The sequence below is a fragment of the Phascolarctos cinereus genome, unplaced genomic scaffold, assembly GCF_003287225.1.
Source record: "Phascolarctos cinereus isolate Bilbo 61053 unplaced genomic scaffold, phaCin_HiC Scaffold_2;HRSCAF=192, whole genome shotgun sequence".
NCBI classification, from domain to species: Eukaryota; Metazoa; Chordata; class Mammalia; order Diprotodontia; family Phascolarctidae; genus Phascolarctos; species Phascolarctos cinereus.
In genome coordinates this window covers 136,974,020-136,996,454 of record NW_027555625.1, presented here as the reverse complement: position 1 = coordinate 136,996,454, position 22,435 = coordinate 136,974,020, and the positions used below count along the sequence as shown (strand labels likewise).

Here is a 22,435-nt window from a genome sequence, read left to right as displayed (position 1 = left end):
AGTATTTTGTTAGCCAAGAAAATATGAAGTGATTTGTATCAATGACACTCCTAAGAAGGTACTTATAAGACATTCAAGCTAGAAAACTTGGCTTCAATTAAACAAACAGGCAAGAGAACAGAAGAACTACTTAATATTTGGGGAAAGAATTATTCAGACAGGTTCTCTGAAGTCAAGGCCAAAAGTTCTAGTCATTTTAATGGCCCCCAAAACAAAAATGTATGTCTATATTTGGGTAAGGAAAATGACCTAGTTCCCACAAAGCAATTTATTTTTAACACCTTAACAAAATGAATGCCCACGGAATGGACTTCTTGGTTGGTCATTTTTTCTCATTAATTAGAGCTTACTAGGTCTTTTTCTAGTGAGGATGGCTATGGAATATCATAGCCTCCAAAGAAATGAAGGTAAGAAAAACCAAAGGGCAAAGTAGTACAGTGCAATACAGTAGAAGGAAACAGGCTATAAAACATTTCAATTCCATTCCATTCAATTTAATTCAAAAAGCATTTATTAAGCATCTGCTATGTGTTAAGCACTTGGATAGGTACTAGAACACAAGGATAAAACTCAGTTGAAGGAATTACTCTCAAAAAGCTTATGCTCTCTGGGAATAAGCAACACATAAATAAATAAATGAACACAAACTACATACAGAGCTAGTACAAAGTAATTTTGAGGGGGAGGACTAGAAACTGGGCCAAGTATAGGATAGGCCTCATGTGGAAGGTGGCACTTGAGCTGAACTTTAAAGGGACACTGTCAAGAGACTGCAATAAGTCCTTTCAGTTCTGTCCCATTCTTAGTGACCCCATTTGGGGTTTTCTTGGCAAAGGAGTGGTTTACCATTTCCTTCTCTAGCTCATTTTCCAGTGATGAGGGGGGAAGAATATTTGAGGCATTGGGGGACATTCTGGGCAAAGTGATAGGAACAGATGGAATGCTGAGTAATGGTAAGTAGGTCAGTTGGACTAGAACATGGAGTCAATGGAGGAGGGGCAGAGATAAGTGGAACGTAGTGGAGCTTTAACTCCTAGGACTTCAAAGGCCATGGCACAGAGAAGAATTTCTGTTTTATCCTGGAGGCAGTGGAGAGCTGCTAACGTTTCTTGAGCAGGAAAGTGACACGGTCAGGCCTGTACTGACAATTATAGGGGCAAGCTCTTGGAGGAGCCTGAAAGGGGTGGGATTGAGAGCCCAAGTGAAGGGCTTGGTCTTGGTGAGAAGGACTACCTCGTCCTTGGTGAGCTGAGCAATGCAGAAAGCAGTTTCTCAGTAAAGAATGAGATGAGTGTGCTACCTTGACCTACCCTGGCTGTGGCTTACTTTAGTTAATAGCTAATAAACCCTGTTAGGCTGTGAGCTCCTTGAAGGCAGGAACCATGTTTTTGCCTTTCTTTGTTTATCCATGCTTAGCACTGTGCTGGGAACATAGTAGGTGCTTAAGAAATGCTTGTTAACTGACTGACTGACTTGAACTCCTAATCCAGAATACTTTTAATTGTACCACTCTGGAGCTTCTTTAGAATAGGTCATATTCTACATTGGTGGAAATAATTTTCCACTAGCTAGATAGATGGTGGCAGCTAAGGCAGTAAGGTGAAGTAACCGACCTGAAGTCAGGAAGACCTGATTTCTTTTTTCTTTTTTTTTTTTAATTAAATTACTTTGTGACTTGCCCAGGATCACATTTGAGCTCAGGTTCTCCTGACTTCAGGGAAGTCAGGGAAGACCTGATTTCAAATTTAACCTCAGATACTTACTAGCTGTGTGACCCTGAACAAGTCATTTAACCTCTGTCTGACTCAGTTTCCTCATCTGTAAAATGGAGATAATAACAGCACTTTACCTCTCAGGGTTACTGTGAAGATCAAATGAGATATTTATAAAGTATCAGTGCCTGGCACACAGCAGGTGCTATATAAATGCCTATTCTTTTCCCTCCCCTTTTCAAAGTGGGAATTATAGGAAATTATAGATCCTTCTCATATTTGCCCATAATAACAAATGTTTGCATACCACTTTACATTTATCAAACAGTTTTCATATCTATTGTCTCATTTTACAAGGTTACAGACTATTACAGCTGAAAGTTATCTAGTCCAACTTCATTTTATAGAAGAGGGAAATGAGAAGGAAACTAAACAGTGCCTGCTCTCTTTGAGTCAAACAGGTACTAAAACTCTCCTGAATTACTCCACAGTAAAGACACCAAAAAAGCCCCTAGAGTCAGACAAGGTGGTCTCTGCTTTAGGGTAGGCTGAGAAAGATGGGTTGCTTGAGTTCGGAATTTCTGAGCTATTGTAGAGCTAAAAACCAATAGGACATCTGCTCAAAACCCCCCACCAGTATGGTGACCCCGTGGGAGTAGAGGGCCATCAGGCTGCCTACGGAGGGATAAACTGGCCCAGGTCAGAAGTGGAATAGGTCAAAGGGTCCAAACCAATAGGTTAGGTTGGGTCCATGAGTAGCCACTGTACTTCCAGCCTGGGTGAGAGAGGGCCACCAATCATCATCATCATCATCATCATCATCATGGAGTCAGGGTCTGAAGTCTAAATTGTTAATGTGTTTTTGTGGTTATACAATGTCATATGCATTGGTCAACATTTCCTGGTGCTCTAATCAGTGACACTTGGCTAGATTTGGGGTAGGAAGGTAGGCAGTCGCTATGGGATATGTTCCTCTCACTCTATTCCCATTCTTAGAGAAGGAAATGGCAAACCATTCCAGTATCTTTGCCAAGAAACCCCAAAGGGGGTCACAGAGAGTCAGACACAACTGAAAACAATGCCTATACTATTCCTTGGCTTCAGTTTCCTTGTTGTAGATAATTGTGATAGAAAGAGATCATAAATCCAAATAAATATGTAAGCTTCCAACAATTTCTTGAAAACTTCTCGTGGGATGACCCCATTTGGTAAGTTAACAATAAATCAACAGAGATAAGGAGGTTAACACAAAGTGAGTACCTTTTAAATGCCTGCCACACTATTGAGTTCACCCCAGTATACTGAAGAACAACCATAGGGTACCATGGTTATTTACTTCCAATAGTTTGCATGCAAATATCAGGAAATCTTTACAACAGGCCTATAGAAGACCATTCATTTTCATTTGTAGCTTCAAAGAATTGCACAAGGGAGCTATTGGGTTTAACATGAACTATAAATCTTGCCCAGGTTGTGGGATCTACCACATTCAGCTATAAAAGCTGAATGAAGCAGCTCCCACCAGATACTTAGCTGGTGATAGTAAAAACAACTGGCATTTATAGAGCACTTTAAAGTTTTTAAAGCTCTTTACATATATTATCTCATTTAATGCATACAACAATCCTGTGTGGTAAATATTATAGGTATTCTCAGTCTTATCTTACAGATGAGTACATTTGACTTTCAGAGAGCCTCAGTGACTTACCTAGGGTCATAGGATCCTTGATTTCGGACTGGGCAACACCTTAAAAGTTACCTGATCTAACCCATTCATTTTACAGATGAGAAAACTAAGGTTTAGAACAGTTAGGTTAGGTAACTTGCCTGAGGCCGTAGAAGGTGGTAAGCATCAGAGCTTGGATCTGAACCTTGGTCTCCTGATGCTAAAACCAATGACTTCAAAAGCTAACCCTCTCCCACCTTCTCAGTCTTCTTCCACCTTATTTCCCAATATGAATTTTCAGTCCAGTGACACTGCCCTCTTGACTGCCCTCCATGAATGAGACACTCTTTCTCTTGGCTCCGAGCATTTTCCCTGGCTCTCCCCCATGCCTGGAATTCTCTCCCTCCTCAGCTCCGACTACTGACCTCCCCGGCTTCTTTTAAGTCCCAACTAAAATCCCATCATCGAAAGGAAGCCTCTTCTAACTCCTTTTAATTCCTGTGTTTTCTCTTTTACTTATTTCCTACTTATCCTGTACAGAGCTAGTTTTGTATATATTTATTTGCCTATCGTCTTCCTCATTCAATTGCAAGCTCCCTGAAGGCAGGGACTGTGCTTTGACTCTTTTTATATCCTTAGTGCTTAGCACAGTGCCTAGAACATGGTAGCCACTTAATACATGTTTATTAAATTGGATTAATGAATCTTTCTACCATGCCACACTATAGCTAGCATCAGATACAGATCTTGAGCCCAGATCTTCTTGTAAGCTGGCCAGTCAACAAACATGGATCAAGCTTTTATTATGTGCCAGACACTAGGCTAAGGACTTGAGTTACAAAGACAAATAGAAACAAAGTCCTTGTCAAGGAGCTCACATTCCAATGGGGGAGACAGAGAGACAACATGTGAACAATTAGATAGTATGAGATACATACAGAGCCCATGAAAAGGCATTATTAGCTGGGGGGGGGGGGTGGAGAAGGAGACCTAGGAAGACCTCTTGCGTAAGGTGGGATTTCAACTGATTCTTTTTTTTTTTTTGGTGAGGCAATCGGTCTTAAGTGACATGCCCAGGGTCATACAGCTAGTGAGTGTCAAGTGTCTGAGGCCGAATTTGAACTCAGGTCTTCCTGACTCCAAGGCTGGAGCTCTATCCATTGTGCCACCTAGCTGCCCCTGAGCTGATTCTTGAAGGAAGCCAGGGAAGCTAAGAGAGCGTTCCAGATGTGGAGGATGGATGGCCAGTGAAAAGTCACCATCAGGGGAGAGAGTGCCTTGTGTGACATATAACCTCAAGAAAGGGTTAAGAAAAAACTTTGAGTGCTCTTTATAATAACAATTATTATAATGATGATAGCTAGCATTTATGTAGTACTTTAAAGCTTGCAAAGTGCTTCACAAATACCTCATCTTCACAAAAACGCTGGGGTAGCAAGGTAGGTGTTAGGATTATCCTCATTTTACATATGGGAAAACTGAAGCAGAGAAAGGTTAATGACCTATCTACGGTCACACAGTAAATGTCTGAGGCTGGATTTGAACTCAGTTTTGGTGATTCCTTGTCTAGTCCTCTACCCACTGTACTACTCAGCTGCCATCATATCATATCATACCATATCACATTGTATCATACTATATATCGCATTACATTATGCTATATCATATTATACATATCATATTATATTAATTATATTATATGTCAAGGTTCCATTAGCTCACAAGCTTTCTCCTGTTCCTAATCCAAATGACTCCTCAAATCTAACTCCTCCAAGAAACTGGCCCTGCTATGCACCACCTGGTCAACCTTGGATTAATTATTTAACTTCTCTGAGCCTTAGCTGCTTTGTAAAATCAAAGGGATGCTTAGGAGGAGGGAAGGCCTCAGCAAAGAGAGAGGAATTATCCATAGTATTACCAGAAAGGAAGAAAAGAAATAAAAGAGGCTCATTGAAGCATTTTTTGAAGCACAGAAGAGAACAGAAGAAAGTTCAGAAGGAAAACACAAACAGGATAGCTTAGAAAGTAACGTTAAATTTTATATATGTATATATGTTAAAAGCAAACTGTACATAATAGAGATTCATGGGTCCACATATATTCTGTTTCTGTTCTACACTGTATATAGAAATGTTCTCTTCTTTTGGTGTATATTACCAAAAAATAAATAATAAAAATTTTAAAATGAAAGGAACAAACAAAATTTAAAAATTTCCTTTACTTTCTAAATGTTAGAACGCTTCTCTGACTGATGGAAGAGCAATGGTCACTTCTTCCCCAGAGGTCTGGCCCTGGAATCAGGTAGACCTTGGTTCAAATGCTGCCTCTAACAAGTACTTAATAGCTGTGTGACTATAGGCAAGTTGTAACCTCTCTGAGTCTCAGTTTCCTTAGACGTAAAAATGGGGAAAATCATACCTATAACGTGTACTTTAGAGACTGCTGTGAAACTCCAATGAGATAATGTATGTAAAGTGTTTTCTGAACTTTAAAGTGCATATCTTGGAATTATAAGGTACTTTGAGTTACACAAAGCACTTTCCTCCCAAATACTAAGGGAAGGAAGTAGTGAAAATGCAATTAAGAAAGTGAAGGGACTTGCCCAAGGTCACAGAGCCAATGAGTGTCAGATTGTGACTCTAGATTCAACTCTCATTCTGCCATAACATACCAACTCTAATAGATTTGTTTGTATAATGATTATTTTACTTGTTCATTCAATTTTTTATTTTACTAATTTGCTCATTTGTCTAATATTTTCCGAGTATGTCTCTTCATCTTTGACTTTGCCTATTTTAGAGTTCAACCTTGCCAATCTGGAGAAATATCAGAAGATGTGTATGAACTGATGAAAAGTGTAATGAGAACCATAAGAAGGGTATGAATAAGGACTATAATAGTAGAATATATTGTTGTTGTTGATATGACCGTGTCTGACTCTTCGTGACCCCATGTGGGGTCTTCTTGGCAAAGATAACTGGAGTGGTTTTACCATTTCTTTCTCCAGCTCATTTTACAGATGAGGAAACAAAGGCAAAGAGGGTTTAGTGACTTGCTCAGGGTCACACATCTACTAAGTGTCTGAGGTCAAATCTGAACTCGGGTCCTCCTAATTCCAGGGGTTGTGCTCTATCCCCTGAATCACCCAGCTACCTATAGTATAGAATTTATACAGTTGTACAAATAGGAACAACATCAAAAAGGAAGCCAAACTCTGGGGAATAGTAACTACCAGTCTTAGTCCTAGAGCAGCAATGATGAAAAATATCTCTCTCCTCTTGGCTGAGAAGTGGGCACTGGGGTAGTATGTCACATGTATGGTCAGACTAGATCACTGTATAAGCTGTTTTTGCTCAGCAGTTTTAAGGGACAGTTTGTTTGTGAAGGCAGGGAGGATACGGCCTGAAGTGACTGTGATAGACAAACAAAAAGCATCAATAAAACTTATTATATTTCAATTTCACAAAGACAGGAGTTGCCATATCTTTTAAAACTTGCTCTGTATCATAGCAGCACCAGGTCACAGCATTAAATAAAGCCATTTGACAATGAGATAGAGTAACCTGCAACTCATCAAAGCTGCAATCCATGTATCTAGTTTTCATAAATAATTACTGATTGGATTTACCCAATGCCTTTCCTTCAAAGGGCTCAGGGCACTGGACAAAGAAATTTGAAAGCACAGACAAAAACAAATAGCAACCATGATTAGTTTTCACAATAGAAAAAGAAAAAAAGAGGGAGAAGAAAAGGAAAGAGTTTACCTACTGAAAAGTTAGCAATGAGAAAAGAAGGGGGAAAGTCTATTTAAAATAGTATGAGAACTATTTGCTCTTCTTTTTTCTTCTGTTTTGTTTTGTTTCCTCTTTCTTCTGGTTCCTCCTATTGGTTCTAATTCCTCCTTACAATACGACTAATGTGAAAATATGTTTAGTAGGAATGTACATGTAGAGCCCATATCAGACTGTGAGCTGTCTTGGAGGGAGGTGGGGAGAGAAGGGAAGAAAAAATTTAAAACTCAAAAGCTTATGGAAGTGATTATTGAAAACTAAAAATAAATTAATTCATAATAAAAAATAAAATAGTATGAGAAGAGTAAAAATGAGCTTTAATAAGCTGAATAAAATAACTTATTTTCTCATTCCAAGGTCAAGAACACCATTGCTATGATATTGGCATATGAACTGATTCTGAATTAGAGGTAGGCATCTGGGGGCACTAGTCAGAAAGATTATCTGAAGAGTGGATCTAAAAAAACAAGGTATTCAGTCTCAGCCAAAGAGAAATATTACAGTAATCCTTTGGCTACTGCTGCTTTCCAATCCTTTTAAAAAAAATCAACCCAAGTCACCCGAGAAAGAACACATTTTTGGAATAACAACATCATATGAAATTCATGAACTACAAAATAATGTAGTATTCCATTCTATGTTGGCTTGACCCCTGGTTGGGGATAATGACATTTTACAAATCACTACTGTCTGCAGTTAAACAGTCAGGTCAGTGATGAGTTCCGAGTGGGGGGATGTGCTTCCCCGTACTTAGTGATTTAGGAATGTGAAAAGAGTGTGTCCAGGAGAAAGTGATGAAATTCACAAGAAAAACTCAAAATCCAAAAGAAGGAGCAGATTAGCTAGACCAAATGAATCAGTTGGTCAACAGGTATTTATTGAGTACTTACGTGGCCTAGGGGTGAGGGTGTGTGTGTGTTGTGTGTGTGTGTGTGTGTGTGTGTGTGTGTGTGTCTGAATGACATATAACATTTTTTTTAAGGCAATTGCGGTTAAGTGACTTGCCCAGGGTCACACAGCCAGTAAGTATGAAGTGTTTGGTTTGAGGCCGGATTTGAACTCAGGTCCTCTTGACTTCAGGGCCAGTGCTCTATCCACTGAGCCACCTAGCTGCTCCCAACACATCACATTCTTCAGGGGTGGGGAGCCTGCAGCCTTGAGGCCACGTGTGGCCCTCTAGGTCCTCAAGTGTGGGCCTTTGACTGAACCCACACTTCACTGAACAAATCCCCTTACTAAAAGGATTTGTTCTGTAAAACTGGGACTCAATCAAAAGGCCACACTTAAGGACCTAGAGGGCCACATGTGGCCTTGAGGCCACAGGTTCCCTGCCTAGTTCTATATTATATACATCCTATACATATGTGTACATTATACACATATATGTCATCATATAAGACACATATGTCATTATCTATAAAGTAATGGGACTTTGGAAAAGGGTTTGGGAGTTTTGATTTTAGACACCCTTGGTGACAAATGGAGATTCTTTGCTATTTGGGAAAATTAGCATCATAGAATCACAGACCCAGAGCTGGAAGGCATCACAGAGATCATCTAGTCTAATCCCTTCATCTTACAGATAAGGAAACTGAGGCTCAGGGAAGTTAAATTGATTTGATCAGAGTCACACAGAGAATAAATGACAGAAACAGAATTTGAACCCAGGAGTGAAATAATATATGACTAACTCTATTAGGAAGCAGGAAATAGGTACACAAATTCCAATCCTATCACTGAATCCCTGGATAACTTTAGAGTGGCCACTTAAATACACTGGGTTCAATTTCTTTATCTGTAAAATGGGAGAGTATAATAATGTCTCATTTATCTAAGTTCACTTATTAATGAATGAAAAAACATATTATGGGCTAAGTACTGGGGAAACAAATAGTTATGACAGTCATTATTCTCAGAGAATTCATCTTTTAATAGGGAGAGACACTTATCTAGTCAACGTCAACGATTCAGAATATGGCTGAGGACCAGGCAGGAAGCCAAAAGAGATGTCCCAGAGTCCATGTACTTTCCTGATAGAAGAACCCTTCAGGCCCTGTACCCTGTACAGAGCCTTTTATTCTGACTCTGGATGCAAGTGTAACAAGGTTAGTGATCCATTTTCCCAGCTCACATCAGATCAGAAGCAGCAAATTAGAAGTGATTTTTATCTGATGGTGGCGAAAGAGGTGAAGGGCTAGAGAGGGAGTGTACTAGAGGCAGGTCCATTAACAGAAGAGAGAAGGGAAAGCTGATAGTGTGATAGTGAGGGCAGACACTGGGGGGGGGGGTGATAAGAAGCAGTCACAAGACCCCAGCAATTATGAAGGAAAACAGAGTAAAGAATATCATGGAAGAAATGTATGAACAAACAAGATGAAGGGCAGGTTGTGTAGGGGAAGTGAGAGATAACAGATAGACAAGCCATGGGCTCCATTGCTCTCTTCCTGAAGAGCACTCTATGAAGAGTGCTTGACACCAAAGTCCTTAGCATTGTCAAATGGTTCAACATTGGAAATCACGATGATTTTTATCAATGGAAACAAAATTAAAGAAGATGCATTACCATCTACTTTACCATTGAACCCTAAGAGAAGAGAAGGCAAGGAAGGCCTCTAAATGGTTAGGTGGGTCCCTTGTGGCAAATTTATGGGAAAGCATAGACAAGAACTATACAGAATGGTCAGGCATGGATGGGTTGGGTTCTCTGATGTGGGAGGGAATACTCACTCATATCTGTGAGATCTTGGAAACACTGGAGCATTACTATTATTGCAGAAACACTTTTGACCAAAAATTATCAAAAATGGAAGTAAAGTCATATAAATGGGTGAGCTTGAGCTAGATAAACAACTCACTTCTGTGGAGCAGTCTATTTCCCCAAAATCCTCAAAGAGCATTGGGAATAGCAGTCACCCTTTCTCTCCCACCCCCACCAAACCAGCTACTCAGCAAACATCACCTAAGGGAGCAACCCTTGTGGCTAACTGACCTGCAGATTGCCTCTATGGGTGCTGGAGCTTCCATTTCCTCAGCAACTAGAGCTACTGAAGACCCAAAAAAGAAAATTCTTGACACCAAAGTCCTCCGCATTGTCAAATGGATCAACGTTATATATCACGATGATTTTTATTAATGGAAACAAAATTAAAGAAGATTCATTACCATCTACTTTGCCATTGAACCCTAAGGACCACTGGGTCTTTCCATGTGACTTGCAGTTCAAACCTCCTATATAAATCTTTCCCTTATTAGAATTTTAGTTCCTTGAACTTTACTTTTCTATTTGTATCTCCAGTGCTTAGCACAGTGCTTTGCATAGAGTGCTTAATAAATGCTTTTTCATTCATTCATTCATTCCTTATAGTAGCTGTGACTTCACTTCTCAGGCATAATAGACAAGCCCTATGAAGATAGCATGGGCTCCAGAAATGTGACCGAGAATGAATGCTTGAACAATACCCCAGGGACTCCGCAGTAAATGATCTGCTTGTTGGATTTAGCAGCTAAGGGGTTAATGTCAAGTCCCACACCAATACTAAGTCCTGAAAAATGAGAGTTGCATTCCAAATAAGTTGACTAAATATAATCACAGGAAATATGCACAACGAGGAGGGCAGCCAAAAAAAAGAGTCAGGAGCTGCTGATTACTTTATAAACTGATTTAAAAAATGCCGAGTTGCAACTGCCAGACAATGCTAACTATATGCAAGTCCTATCTTTTCTTTCTCTCTGCCTTTTGAAATAGTTCTGCTGATGCTGATTTTTAAGTGCAGCAAACTCAACAGAACCCAGAAGTGGTCCAACACGGTGGTGCCTGTCTTAACTCTACCTTGTTCTTAAACATGGTGAAATTCAGCCCTCTACAGGTACATAACATTGCAAACTATAAAAAGCCCCAGAAGGTTGAAGGGAAGCTGAAAGCATGTGTAACCAAATATAGGATATATAACCAGGCTATATAATTAAATATCTGCCTAAGAACCTATATCTGAGTGCATTCTGTATCTTTGTTTATTTTTACACTTGCTAGAAAAAAAAGTTCTAAGAAAAGAAACTTCATCCATCTATAGCCAAATTCTTCTCCAAACTTCCTCAAGAGATGATGATTTGATTTTCAGGTAGCATTTAATTATAAGCAGCATTAACAAATACCTCCCTCTGGCCTAAATTACAAACTGCTTTCCTAATCCTGAGGATATTATAACATCACTTTCAGGAGAAAAAAAAAACAGCTTCTTCCTCCAGCCCATTTGACACCCTTTGATTTCTTTAACCCATCCATCTGACACCTTTCAGAAATGCTGGCAGAAACTTTGCATAGCTATCAGTTTGCTATTCATACACTGGGTAATAAAAGTATCTTGTTCAGAGAGGCAGCTAAGAAACCAAATTGAGAAGACTGGTGGAAATAGCTTGATTTTTTACTCCTAGTTAAATTTCAAGGTACTAAAAAAAACCCCTCATTACCAATTTCCCACTCCACCACATAATTTTATACAAATGAATTGTTGATTGGGGTGAAAACAATGTGTATTTTTACATGCACACAAACAAGAAGTAAATTCTTTCACTTGTAGCATTGAAAGGCAAAGATCTAACTGATTGGCTGTCCTACCCTTCTTTGTAAACTCTGGACTTTCTGAATTGAAAACTGGATAAATATCACCAGAAGTTGTTGGCTGTCATTATTGCTGTTGTTTCTGCTTCTCTTCCTCTTCCTCCTTCTCTGTAAGTACAGTGACTCCTCTTGGGCTTGATTCCAAAGCTAATCAGTAGGAAAGCTTTAACCTACTTTTGTTTTTCTGACCTGACCCTCCTGAGGCATCTCGGTGGCCCTCCACTACTGAGTTCACCATACTGGTACAAGACTTAGCACAGATATCTGAAGTGATCTACCAGCTTTAGTCTTTCCAGCAGCAAACACTACAGGCATGTGCCACCATGCCCAGGCAGAATTTGTTCTTAAAGATTTTAGAATTCATACCCAGACCTTGATAGCACAGGAATTATAGAGGTTTTTGTCTATGCCTCACTTTTCAAAGAGAGAAAATCCCTGACTTCCTGTTCTGGAAAGTGGGTTATGTTTAATTTTAAATCATTCCCTTAAAGGTAGTAATATCCTGCTAGAAATGGAGGTTTCTTAATGCCAAGTGGTATTTGGAGGCATTTTTGTAACTACAGATATAAATGGATTGGGACAAACTCATGGGATCATGAAACATTAGCCCTGGATGAACCCCTAGAAGTCATCAAGTCTAAAACTCTTATTTTACAATTGAGAAAACTGAGGCATAAAGAGAGGAAATGATTTGCCCAAGGTTACAAAGGGACTTCTTGGCAGAGTCAGAACGAGAACCCGGGTCTCCTGACTTCCAGTCCAATGTCCTCATTTATGTTTATAATACCTCTCTCTCATATTTCACCTCTGATGTAAAAGCCAACTGTCATTCCAAGGAGTAGACTGGAGATGTAGAAAGTTTAACAGTTACTGGGTGGTGGCAACATCTTCTTGATGGAAGAATATGATGAAGTACGACATAGTGGGGAAGAGGAGAATGTTGACATCTTGGATGAAGTGATAGGATGGAGCCATGTGGAGATCATTATGCTGTCTTTTGTAGTTGCTGAGTCATTTTTCAGTCGTGACCAACTCTTTGTGACCCCATTTTGGGGTTTTCTTGGCAAAAAAACTGAAGTGGTTTGCCATTTCTTTCTCCATCTCAATTTACAGATGAAGAAACTGAGACAAACAGGGTGAAGTGACTTGCCCAGAGTCATACAGCTGATAAGTGTCTGAGGCCAGATTCGAACTCATGAAGATGAGTTTTCCTGATTCCCAGCTCACTGGCTCTATCCAGTGTGCCATTTAGTGGCTTAGTTTTTATTTGTTCAAGCGGTAAATCAAGACATCTGTGTCAAGATTAAGAGGGCAAAAATACTTTCTAGAGCAAATAAAGACTGTTTTCTCAACCTGTTACAAAAGATTCTTCATGGCACTTTTATTTAAATGCCTACTCCTGTTACAATTACTCTATGTGTATTTGTGGATATTTTCTTTGGCTCTGGTTTTCTTTTAAAAAATCAAAAGTGTGCATAGGAGGTTTGATGTAAAGGCAACCTTCTATGCATTAAACAAAATCGATCCCAACAAGAGAACAAAGAAAGAGAAACAACCTCTTAGGTAATAAGGTACCTACCAGGATGAGACAAATTGCCTCTTTTACGGGACTAAGTAGGCTATAGGGTCAACAATTAGTTCCCAGAATGGTTTCATTCATCTAGAAATCAGGTCAGTGAAGGAATGTCCATCCATGCAATTCTGTTACTATGGTCCAATCACTGGTTTCACAGCCCTGGAGCCCCAAGGGATATATGGAATTCTTTTTTTTTAAATTTTTTTAGGCAATTGGGGTTAAGTGACTCGCCCAGGGTCACACAGCTAGTACGTGTCAAGTATTTGGTCTGAGGCTGGATTTGAACTCAAGTTCTCCTGACTTCAGGGCCGGTGCTCTATCACTGCACCACCTAGCTGCCCTTTATGAAATTCTTTAAAGAAAGTTTGATACCAGGGGACCCGAAATGGCATCACCATGACAGAGGCAACACTGACTTTAATAGCCTTGGAAAGGTGACTCAGTATGACCATGAGACCATTCTGATACTTCCCTTCTTCCTTGAAAATAATTTCAATCAAATGTCACTGTAATAATCTAGTTAGTTTTTAATAAAAACATTTCACCTTTATTAAGCTCTCAATCAAACATTTATTAAGCTCCTATACCATGTGCCAGATATATACTAAGATTTTCAAGTTGGAAAGGACCTTAGACTCATAGATATAATAGAACAAATGTCCCAGAATGATACAGCCCTGGACTTGAAGTCGAGACACCTAGGTTTGAATCCTGCCAGCAGAAATTGCTCAGTTGTATAACTATAAGGAAGCCTTTTAACCTCTCTGGGACTCATCTATAAAATGACAATACTGGTGTTGGGTAAATGTCAAAAGCAGGATTCAAATATTGGTCTTCCTAGCTGAACCAAGAACTCTGGCCTGCCCTGCTACCTCTGAGTTGTATTTATGATGAGAAAAATGAGTTTCGGAGGAATGAAGAGACAGACTCAGCAGGACCAGAGCTAACTGCCTGTGTCTCTTGAGTCCCAGGTCATCGCTCTGTCTGCTACAAATGTCTTTTTTCTACAGAGCTATGCCAGGCATACATCCCATGCCAGGCATTGCCTACACTTGTATCCTGCTCTTGATTCCTCACCATAGTGTAGAGGTGACCCTGGCCTTTCGAAGGCTCTACCAGTGAAGTATGGCAGGTCCTACTGGGCTGGAAAGGCCTGATTGCAGTGACAAATGGTATGTCTTTCATCTGAGACCAGTCTAGCTAAGTTTGGTCCAAACTTGGCCTTGGAACAGCAAACTTTGTAGCCATAGTTAGTCGCATAGATCATCTGCAAAGGAATAAAAGGGGGCCGCAACCTGCATTGGCGGAGGGAGTGCTCCCACTTGTAAAGTCACAGATCACCGAAGTAACTTTATTTTTAAGAATATCACATGAAGGCCCATACAGTCAAAACTTGTCCAGTGTTACCTGGCGAGCCAGAAACGGCTTCTGTACTAGAATTCAGGCTCTCTAGCCTCCTGCACTGCTGGGCAGACCAGAAGTGTTGTCATTTGGTCCTTCTAAATTCTCATTAGCTCTGTTTACATTCACCTCCAACCGCCATTGTCCTTTGTCATCCCCTGGACGTTGGAATAAAAGCTCGCCGAGGTAGCTAGTCATGCAATACCAGCAGAAATTTGGTTGAAACAGGGGTAAATACAAGGTAACAAGAACAGAAAAGTCCAATTTTGAGGGAAAAAACACTGGCCTGTGGGAGGGAGGCCACTTGAGGTTGCTGGGTTATTTTTTTAAGGTGAATTGGGAAGGGAGGGTTTGGAAAACATGAAATGCAAGTAATGCCACACTGTTGGTTTAGGAACAAAGATGTATTATACATAACTTAGCTTGTTCATTAAAAACTCCATGCTTGATATATTTAGACATATGAAAGCCCAGATGATTTAGGGAAAATGATGCTTTTTTCCTCTAATTTTATAGGGAAAACCCAGAAAAGTCTTTGGAAAGATTTTTGACATTAAAAAAATGAATCTCTTTGGCTTTTCAGGTTTTCACATTTCCGGCTCAGAGCCAGAGCCAAAGTACAGTAATTCCTTTTTCCTTTTCATAGAGCAGCAGGACATGGGAGCAATGACATGGAAGGTCAGCTAGACCGAAAGCATGGATTTTCACCATAATCATCAACAGCAGCAACAACACGACCCCTCCTACATGTATATAGAGAGCTTTCCAGTTTACAAAGAACTTTCATGTATATTTAATCACTGCAACAACAGGTCTCTTTTCTGTTCGCCAAACAGGATGGTTTCCTATCTCCACGCATTTGCTCACAAAGTTACCCCCCGTCTGGTGTGCCCTTTCCTATCTCATCTTACTTGATTCTTACCCATCTTTTAAGGCCCAGCTCAGGTGCCACCCCTGCACGAAGCCTTCTCTGACATTTTTATTGGAAAACGATTTTTCCTTCCTATTACTTAGAACATTTTGTACCTTTTTGATTCATCACATTGTAATATGTATTATCATTATTGGTGTGTATGTCTTATCTACCCTACAAGATAGTAAACTCCATGAGAGCAAGACCATCTCTTAGTGATCCTATATCATGTACCATATTAAGAGTTGAGTATTTGTTCAATTGAATTTAGTTTAATAACTCTATGGGGTAGACAGGGAAGTTTTTATCACATTTTTTGCAGATATGGAAAGTGAGGCTCAGAAAAGTTAAATAATTTACTCAAGGTCAAGGTCACATGGCTGGTAAGTGGCCAGAGTTGAGATTAGCCCACAGGTCTTCTGACCCCTAGTTCCATGCTCTTTTCATATTTAGACTAACATGAACTGACTAAACTGGGCAGCTAGCTAGGTGGCACAGTGGATAGGGTGCCTAGCCTGGAGTCAGGATGTTTCCTCTTCCTGAGTTCAAATCTGGCCTCAGACACTTACTAGCTGGGTGACCCTGGGCAAATCACTTAACCCTGTTTGCCTCAATTTCCTCATCTTTCAAAAGAGCTGGAGAAGGAAATGGCAAACCACTCCAGTATCTTTGCAAAGAAAATTCCCAAAGGGGTCACAAAGAGTAGGGCACAACTGAAAAGCATCTAAACAGCAACAAATGACTAACATCCAGGAGGTTATAATGGCATGTCACTGAGCTGGAATTCTATGGTCTCTAAAGCCTGGGTTGGGCTACCACCAGAATGCAAACTGGCTAAACTTGGGCAATGCTAGGTTACCAAGCAGAATTTCCACTACTTTTCCCCAGCCCTTCTCCAACCATCACCCAGGAAATACACCCAGAAGTGCGCCCACTGTGTCCACACGCCATGGGGCCATACCTAACGGTGCTTGAAGAAAGCCCCCACCCAGGACCCTGTCACAAAATAACTGAAGGGAACAGGAGCTCCATTAACTGCATTCACCCTTTAGACCCCTCAAAGGGAAGTGGATCACTGGCTTTTACTTTCCTACCCATACTTTTCTCACAAAGAGGCAGAAAATCAACCATTTTAGATAATGGCACCCATAGGGAGGCAGAGCTTTGGTTTGTGAGATTCAAACTTTTCTGCTTAGAAAATTGCCATGGGGGGAAGTCAGTCCCACAGTACTTAAAGGGTCAGGAACAGGGGTTCTCTGTCCTATAATAAAGCTCTTGCTCATGGTTATTCGTGACTTAACAAATACCATCCATCATGAATTCTAGAGAGCAAGGCCCCTGGAGATTCCTGCTGCGGTAATCATGTACCTCACCACTCATGCATTACACACATAACCAGAAGTTTCTAAGCACTAACCTTTCTATCATTTTGCTATGAGTCATGTAGCTAAACAATGAAATAAGAAGAGCATGTCATGCTCCTAAATTAATCTCCCCAGTCTGGAGGGCAGGGTAATGAACTGTGGTTCACTGTATCCACTAGTTCCTCTCTCAATAAGTTGCTTCCCCAACTTGCTCATAACACTGCGTGCCTAACAGAATATGTACCAAAGGTTGGGCAGAGGAAAAGCATTTCTCTGGCAATTTTGCTAAGCCCTCCAACACTCCAAATGATTATGGGCTTGGGGGACAGTGGGGACGGGTGGCAGGGAGGTAGGAGACACACAGCCTAGGAAACAAACAAAAAAAAGGCTAGAAATTACCTTAGGGATCATTCTGCCCAACCTCTTCATTGTGCAGAGAAAGAAACTGAGGCCCAGGGAATGGAAGTGAAATATGAAAAAGTCATACAGCCAAATCAGTGGCAGGGCTGAGACTAGAACCCAGGTCTCCAACTCCCAATTGAGTATTCTTTCTATGAGTTGGGAGAAGGAAGGAAGCTTGTAGATGTGTGAAAGCAGAAACACCCACCTAGTGCCACTGCTAGAGCCAGTCACAATATCTCGGCAGCAAGGCCAAGGGACTACTATTGCTGTCATTTCCTCTGTTCCAGGGGTTTTTAATTTTCAGTTCATGAACTCCCGAGGAGTTGATGGATAGATTTTAGGGAGTCCTATAAACTTTAACTGACAGTTAGCATTTTTTCAATTATTCTGAGAAGGGGTCATCCATCCATAAGCTTCACCAGATTGCCAAAGGAGTCCATGATATACATGCAGAGGTTAATAATCCATGTTCCACTGTAATCCCTCTTTCTTTCCCATAGCCCCACAGGACAAGTAAGGGGCTTTCAATGAAACCAGGTCAGAAGTGGTATGACTGGCCCTCTCATTCTAGCCAGCTTCTTGTTCTGGCTGGTAAGCCTGATGCCTAGTGTCTCCAACACACACACACACACACACACACACACACACACACACACACACATACATACACACACACACATACACACACACACTCCTCCACACTAGCCCTACCCCTTCTAGCTCCCTTTAATAGGTTGTCTTCTCTCATTAAAACATAAGCTCTTTGAGGGCATGGGCTATCTTATTTGTTTTTATATTGCTTATATATATGTATATATATACATATATATATACATATATATATATAGTGTGTGTGTGTATATATATGTGTGTGTGTATATATATATATATATACATATACATATATATATACTATACATATACATATACTATATATATATATATATATATATATATATATGTATGTATATTCAGCATTTAGCAAGGTATAAAAGTAAAGTCTCTAGAATGCTCCAATCCAGGCCAGAGGTGGGATAGCTATTTAAGAAGTTCACTCAAAATAAATGTACCTCCTTCAGCTATGTTTTTAACTTTAACTTATCCATTGATTTTGAGTGAACTTCTTGAACAGCCACCCCACCAGTCTGGATTTTCCATGCATACATAAGGCATTGGTTTACTGGTCATGTCGTCTGGAAAGAGAAGAAATGAAAGTCAGAGTCAGGGAATAGATAGACAGATAGACAAATAGATACTTTACTGTATGTACTATGTACATGGGGCAGCTAGTGACACAGTGATAGAGCAAAGACTCATCTTCCCGAGTTTAAATCTGACCTCAGACACTTACTAGCTCTGTGACCTTGGGCAAGTCACTTAATCCTGTTTGCCTCAGTTCCTCATCAATAAACTGAGCTGGAGAAGGAAATGGCAAGCCACTTTAGTATCTTTGCCAAGAAAACCCCAAATGAGGTCATAAAGAGTTAGACATGAAAAAAAAGTGACGGAACAACAACTACATACAAAGCACTTTGCTGAATCTCTTCTAGCTCTCAGGCTATGCTCACAGGGTAATGGTGTCTCCTTCTCTAGAAGTAATTTAGGCCAAGCAAAATTTGTCTGCCTGGGATGATTTTTAAAAAAGAAATAATAATAATAATAACAACAATAATTTATATAGCACTTAAGGTTTTCAAAATACTTTATAAATATTATTTCATTTTGTCCTCACAACCACCCTGGGAGGTGAGGGCTATTATTATTCATCCCCATTTTACAGATGAGGGAACTGAGGCAGAGATTAAATGATTTTCCCAGATCACACAGCTGGCAAGTCTAAGGCTGGATTTGAACTCATGTTGCTGACTCCAAGTCTAGCACTCTATTCCCTGTGCCATCTAGACTCTAAGCTTGTTATCATTTTACCGTAATATTATAATACAAACTATTCATCATACCATGTGATCAGTATTGGCTCCCTAAGATACTCTATCTACCCAGCCAAACTCAGGACAGAAAAAAGGAAAGGAGAAAGAATAGTAGTTCTGAGGATTTTTGTTGGAAAGTGGGGAGAAAGAGAGGTTAGGAAGGGAAGAAAAGGATCCTCTCACTAGAAGAGTTTCCAAGTATACAAATCACCACTGGGTCTGCCCCTGCCACTACTCCTCACCAATTCTCTGTCACAGTGATTATACCATTTGTCCCAAATCCCTGTAGGAAATGAGAGCCAGCAACTGGGATAGAATGTGAGTTATTTCTCAAGAGGGAAACTCTAAAATGTTTTTTCCCCCCTCAAGGTTGTCTTTAGAAACAAGACTGGGGCTCCCATCCATTTAACCATGTAATACAAGCAACCTATTCTACCAGAAAAGAAGCAACTAAGAGGAGAAAGTAGAAGGTAAATCAGCAGTGAGGTCTGAACTAGGCAAACCTGCTGACCAAGCCAAGCCTACTTCCTGCTCCTAGCAGAGAACAGTTTACCCTTTCTGCTGTAATTTCCCCAAGGGATCCTGTGACATCAGTTTCCCATATACTTCAAACACACCCACTCTCCCACCCCTCCCCCATGTATACATATAAACAAATAGAATAGTGGTATCTCCATAGCATTAGAAGTATCATCTTTCCTTTGCTTCATCCGATTCAGGCTTGATCAGGTCTTTACCTGAGATATATAGTCTCAGAGTTAGAGGAGGACATTGGAATGTAGGGGTTAGGCATAGAAGGAATTGAAGGTGATGGGTAGGAGATATGGACAAAGAGATGCTTAAAAATGAGTTAGGTAGGAGGCAAGACTATAAAATCTTAAAGGAAGAAGGGCTTTTGGTCCACTCTACCCTCATTTTGCAGGTAAGGAGTACCTATGACCTAGAGAAGGTAAACTGTAAAGCGTGATATCAGAATGAATCATTATCAAAACAGTTATCCAAAGTCATACAGCTGGTTAGGCAGCCGGTCGACAAAAATTAACTAACTGCTTACTATATGCCAGGCACTGTGCTAAGCACTCAAGATACAAAGAAAGGCAAAAGACAGTCCCTGCCCTCAAGAAGCTCACATTCTGATGGGTGAGACAACATGCCAACAACACTGTACAAATAAGCCATATGCAGACTAAATTGTAGATAATCAGCCGAGAGGGCACTAGAATGAAGAGGGCTAGGAAAAGGTTTCCTGCAGAAGGTGGGATTTTAGCTGGGACTTGAAGGAAGTCAGGGAAGCCGGGAGGCAGAGATGAGAAGGGAGGGCATGCCAACCACGGGAGGAACAGCCAGAGAAGATGTCTGGAGTCAGGAGGCAGAGCTGGATTGTGGAGGAATTTGTGCCAGAGATTACCATGCTTAGGAAGCCAGAAGCTCAGTAGTGACAGACTTATGAAATATAACAGGAGCAGGCTTCAGATTCTGGAACCTCCTTACAACTCCATGGTGCCCTCTCTGATTGCTTCCTACCTCCATGCTGAGTCATGGCTCGCCCTAGTCCTATCCCAAGAGAAGATTGGAAGGTACTCCAGGTACAATGCTGACCTATGTTAACACACAGGTATAGATATGACTATAGCGAAAGAGAAAGCTATGATAGAGGCGAAGAGATGCTTGGCATGTCTTTCATGTAGAAACATCTGATCTTTGTTTAGATGAAGCACTACACTTGGAGTAATGAAGACCTGCGTTCAAATGCCGCTTTAGACTTACTAGCTGTGTGACTTTGCATATTCCCTTATTCTTTCTGGGCCTCTATTTCTTCCTCTGTAAAACGAGTGTGCTGGACTTTACGGTCCCTAAGGTTCCTGCCAGCTCTAAATCTACGATCCTACAATCCATCCTCTCCCAGCTCAGGTCTCTGGGATGGCTCTTCAGCAGGACTGGGCTACATAGGCTTTCAGGAGTTCTTACCTTAAGCCGTGGGGCAGCTGGTGGTGCCCGGTAAACACTGCTGGTCTGCACTCGGGGGCTATATCTATATTGCTCCGCTCTTGTGGCCAATACAGGGGTACTGGCTCCTCTTTTACCACTCCTTGGGTCCATCAAACAGCAGCCTCGACTTCTAGCTGGAAGCTCCTGAAGCTGCCCTGGATGTGTGAGGGACATGCTAGCAACATCCACACTCCGCTGCGTTGCCTTTGAAGTCCTGCTACAAGTAGCTGGCGCTGGCCCAGCTGCCCGTAGTACCGACGGCCCCAACGCAGCCCTGAGTTGGTGATCCATGCTCCACGGGGCTTGGGGAGCCGAAATGATAGAACAGTTTGTGAAAGGGCTGCCGGTCCCATTGCTCATCCCAAGAGCTGGACTAGGAAAGCTGCACGGCCATGCCTGTGGCTGCCCACATTCCTGAGGAGGCAGAGCCTGGTGTTGCAAGAAATGAGACACGCAACCCTTCCTTAGGACTGGATCTTTGGCTTTTTCCTCCTCTTCCTCCTTCTTCTTCAGCAAAAAGCAGCTGAATGCAGCTGCCCGGTCTGTCCCATAGTCCTCTTCTGGCAGCCACCACGAGGGAGTCTCTACCACCCGTCCTTTGAGCCAGAGGTCTTGGCTTGCTGAGGGCTCTGTCCTGGGATTTAGGGAACCGTGTTTCTTCACGGCTCCCCTCCGGGCAGCTGCTGAGGCTGTGGTTGTGGCTGGGGCTGTGAATGCTGGAGACTGGGCGGGAGTTCGGCCAGGGGAGGGTTGCAGCTGGATGAAGAGGAAGGAAGTTTTCATCTGCTGCTGCTGAGACGGCTTAGCCATTTCCTCCAAGGGGGTAGGGCTGGTCCTTGCTGGGGACCGGGATCAGAGCACAGTGACCAAGGATGCAAACATCTGGGGAAACCGAAGCCAGGAACTCTGGGTTCAGCTGGGCCACTCCACTGTCAACCTGAAAGAAACACAGCCAGACGGTTAGCTTTCATCAGAAAATCACAGGGCTGGATCTGGGAGCTTTTACTGTAGTCACTTCACAGAAAAGTAGGAAAGAAGCAAATTATTACAAAATACAAAATTTGGGAGGCGTGTT

The 22,435-nt window shown here is 41.2% G+C and overlaps 1 protein-coding gene across 2 annotated transcripts in view; it reads right to left on the bottom strand.

The window, feature by feature from the left end:
* PSD3 (pleckstrin and Sec7 domain containing 3) overlaps window positions 1-22,185 on the bottom strand; it is a 607,844-nt gene extending 585,659 nt beyond the window's left edge. Inside the window, exon 1 of one of the 2 annotated variants that reach the window (XM_020969583.2) lies at window positions 21,340-22,185. In XM_020969583.2, the coding sequence (XP_020825242.1) occupies window positions 21,340-22,170 (831 nt within the window). In that variant the 5' untranslated portion in view covers window positions 22,171-22,185. The remainder of the gene's footprint in view (window positions 1-21,339) is intronic. The other variant, XM_078149617.1, reaches the window with a different exon arrangement.
* Window positions 22,186-22,435: the final 250 nt, after the last annotated feature.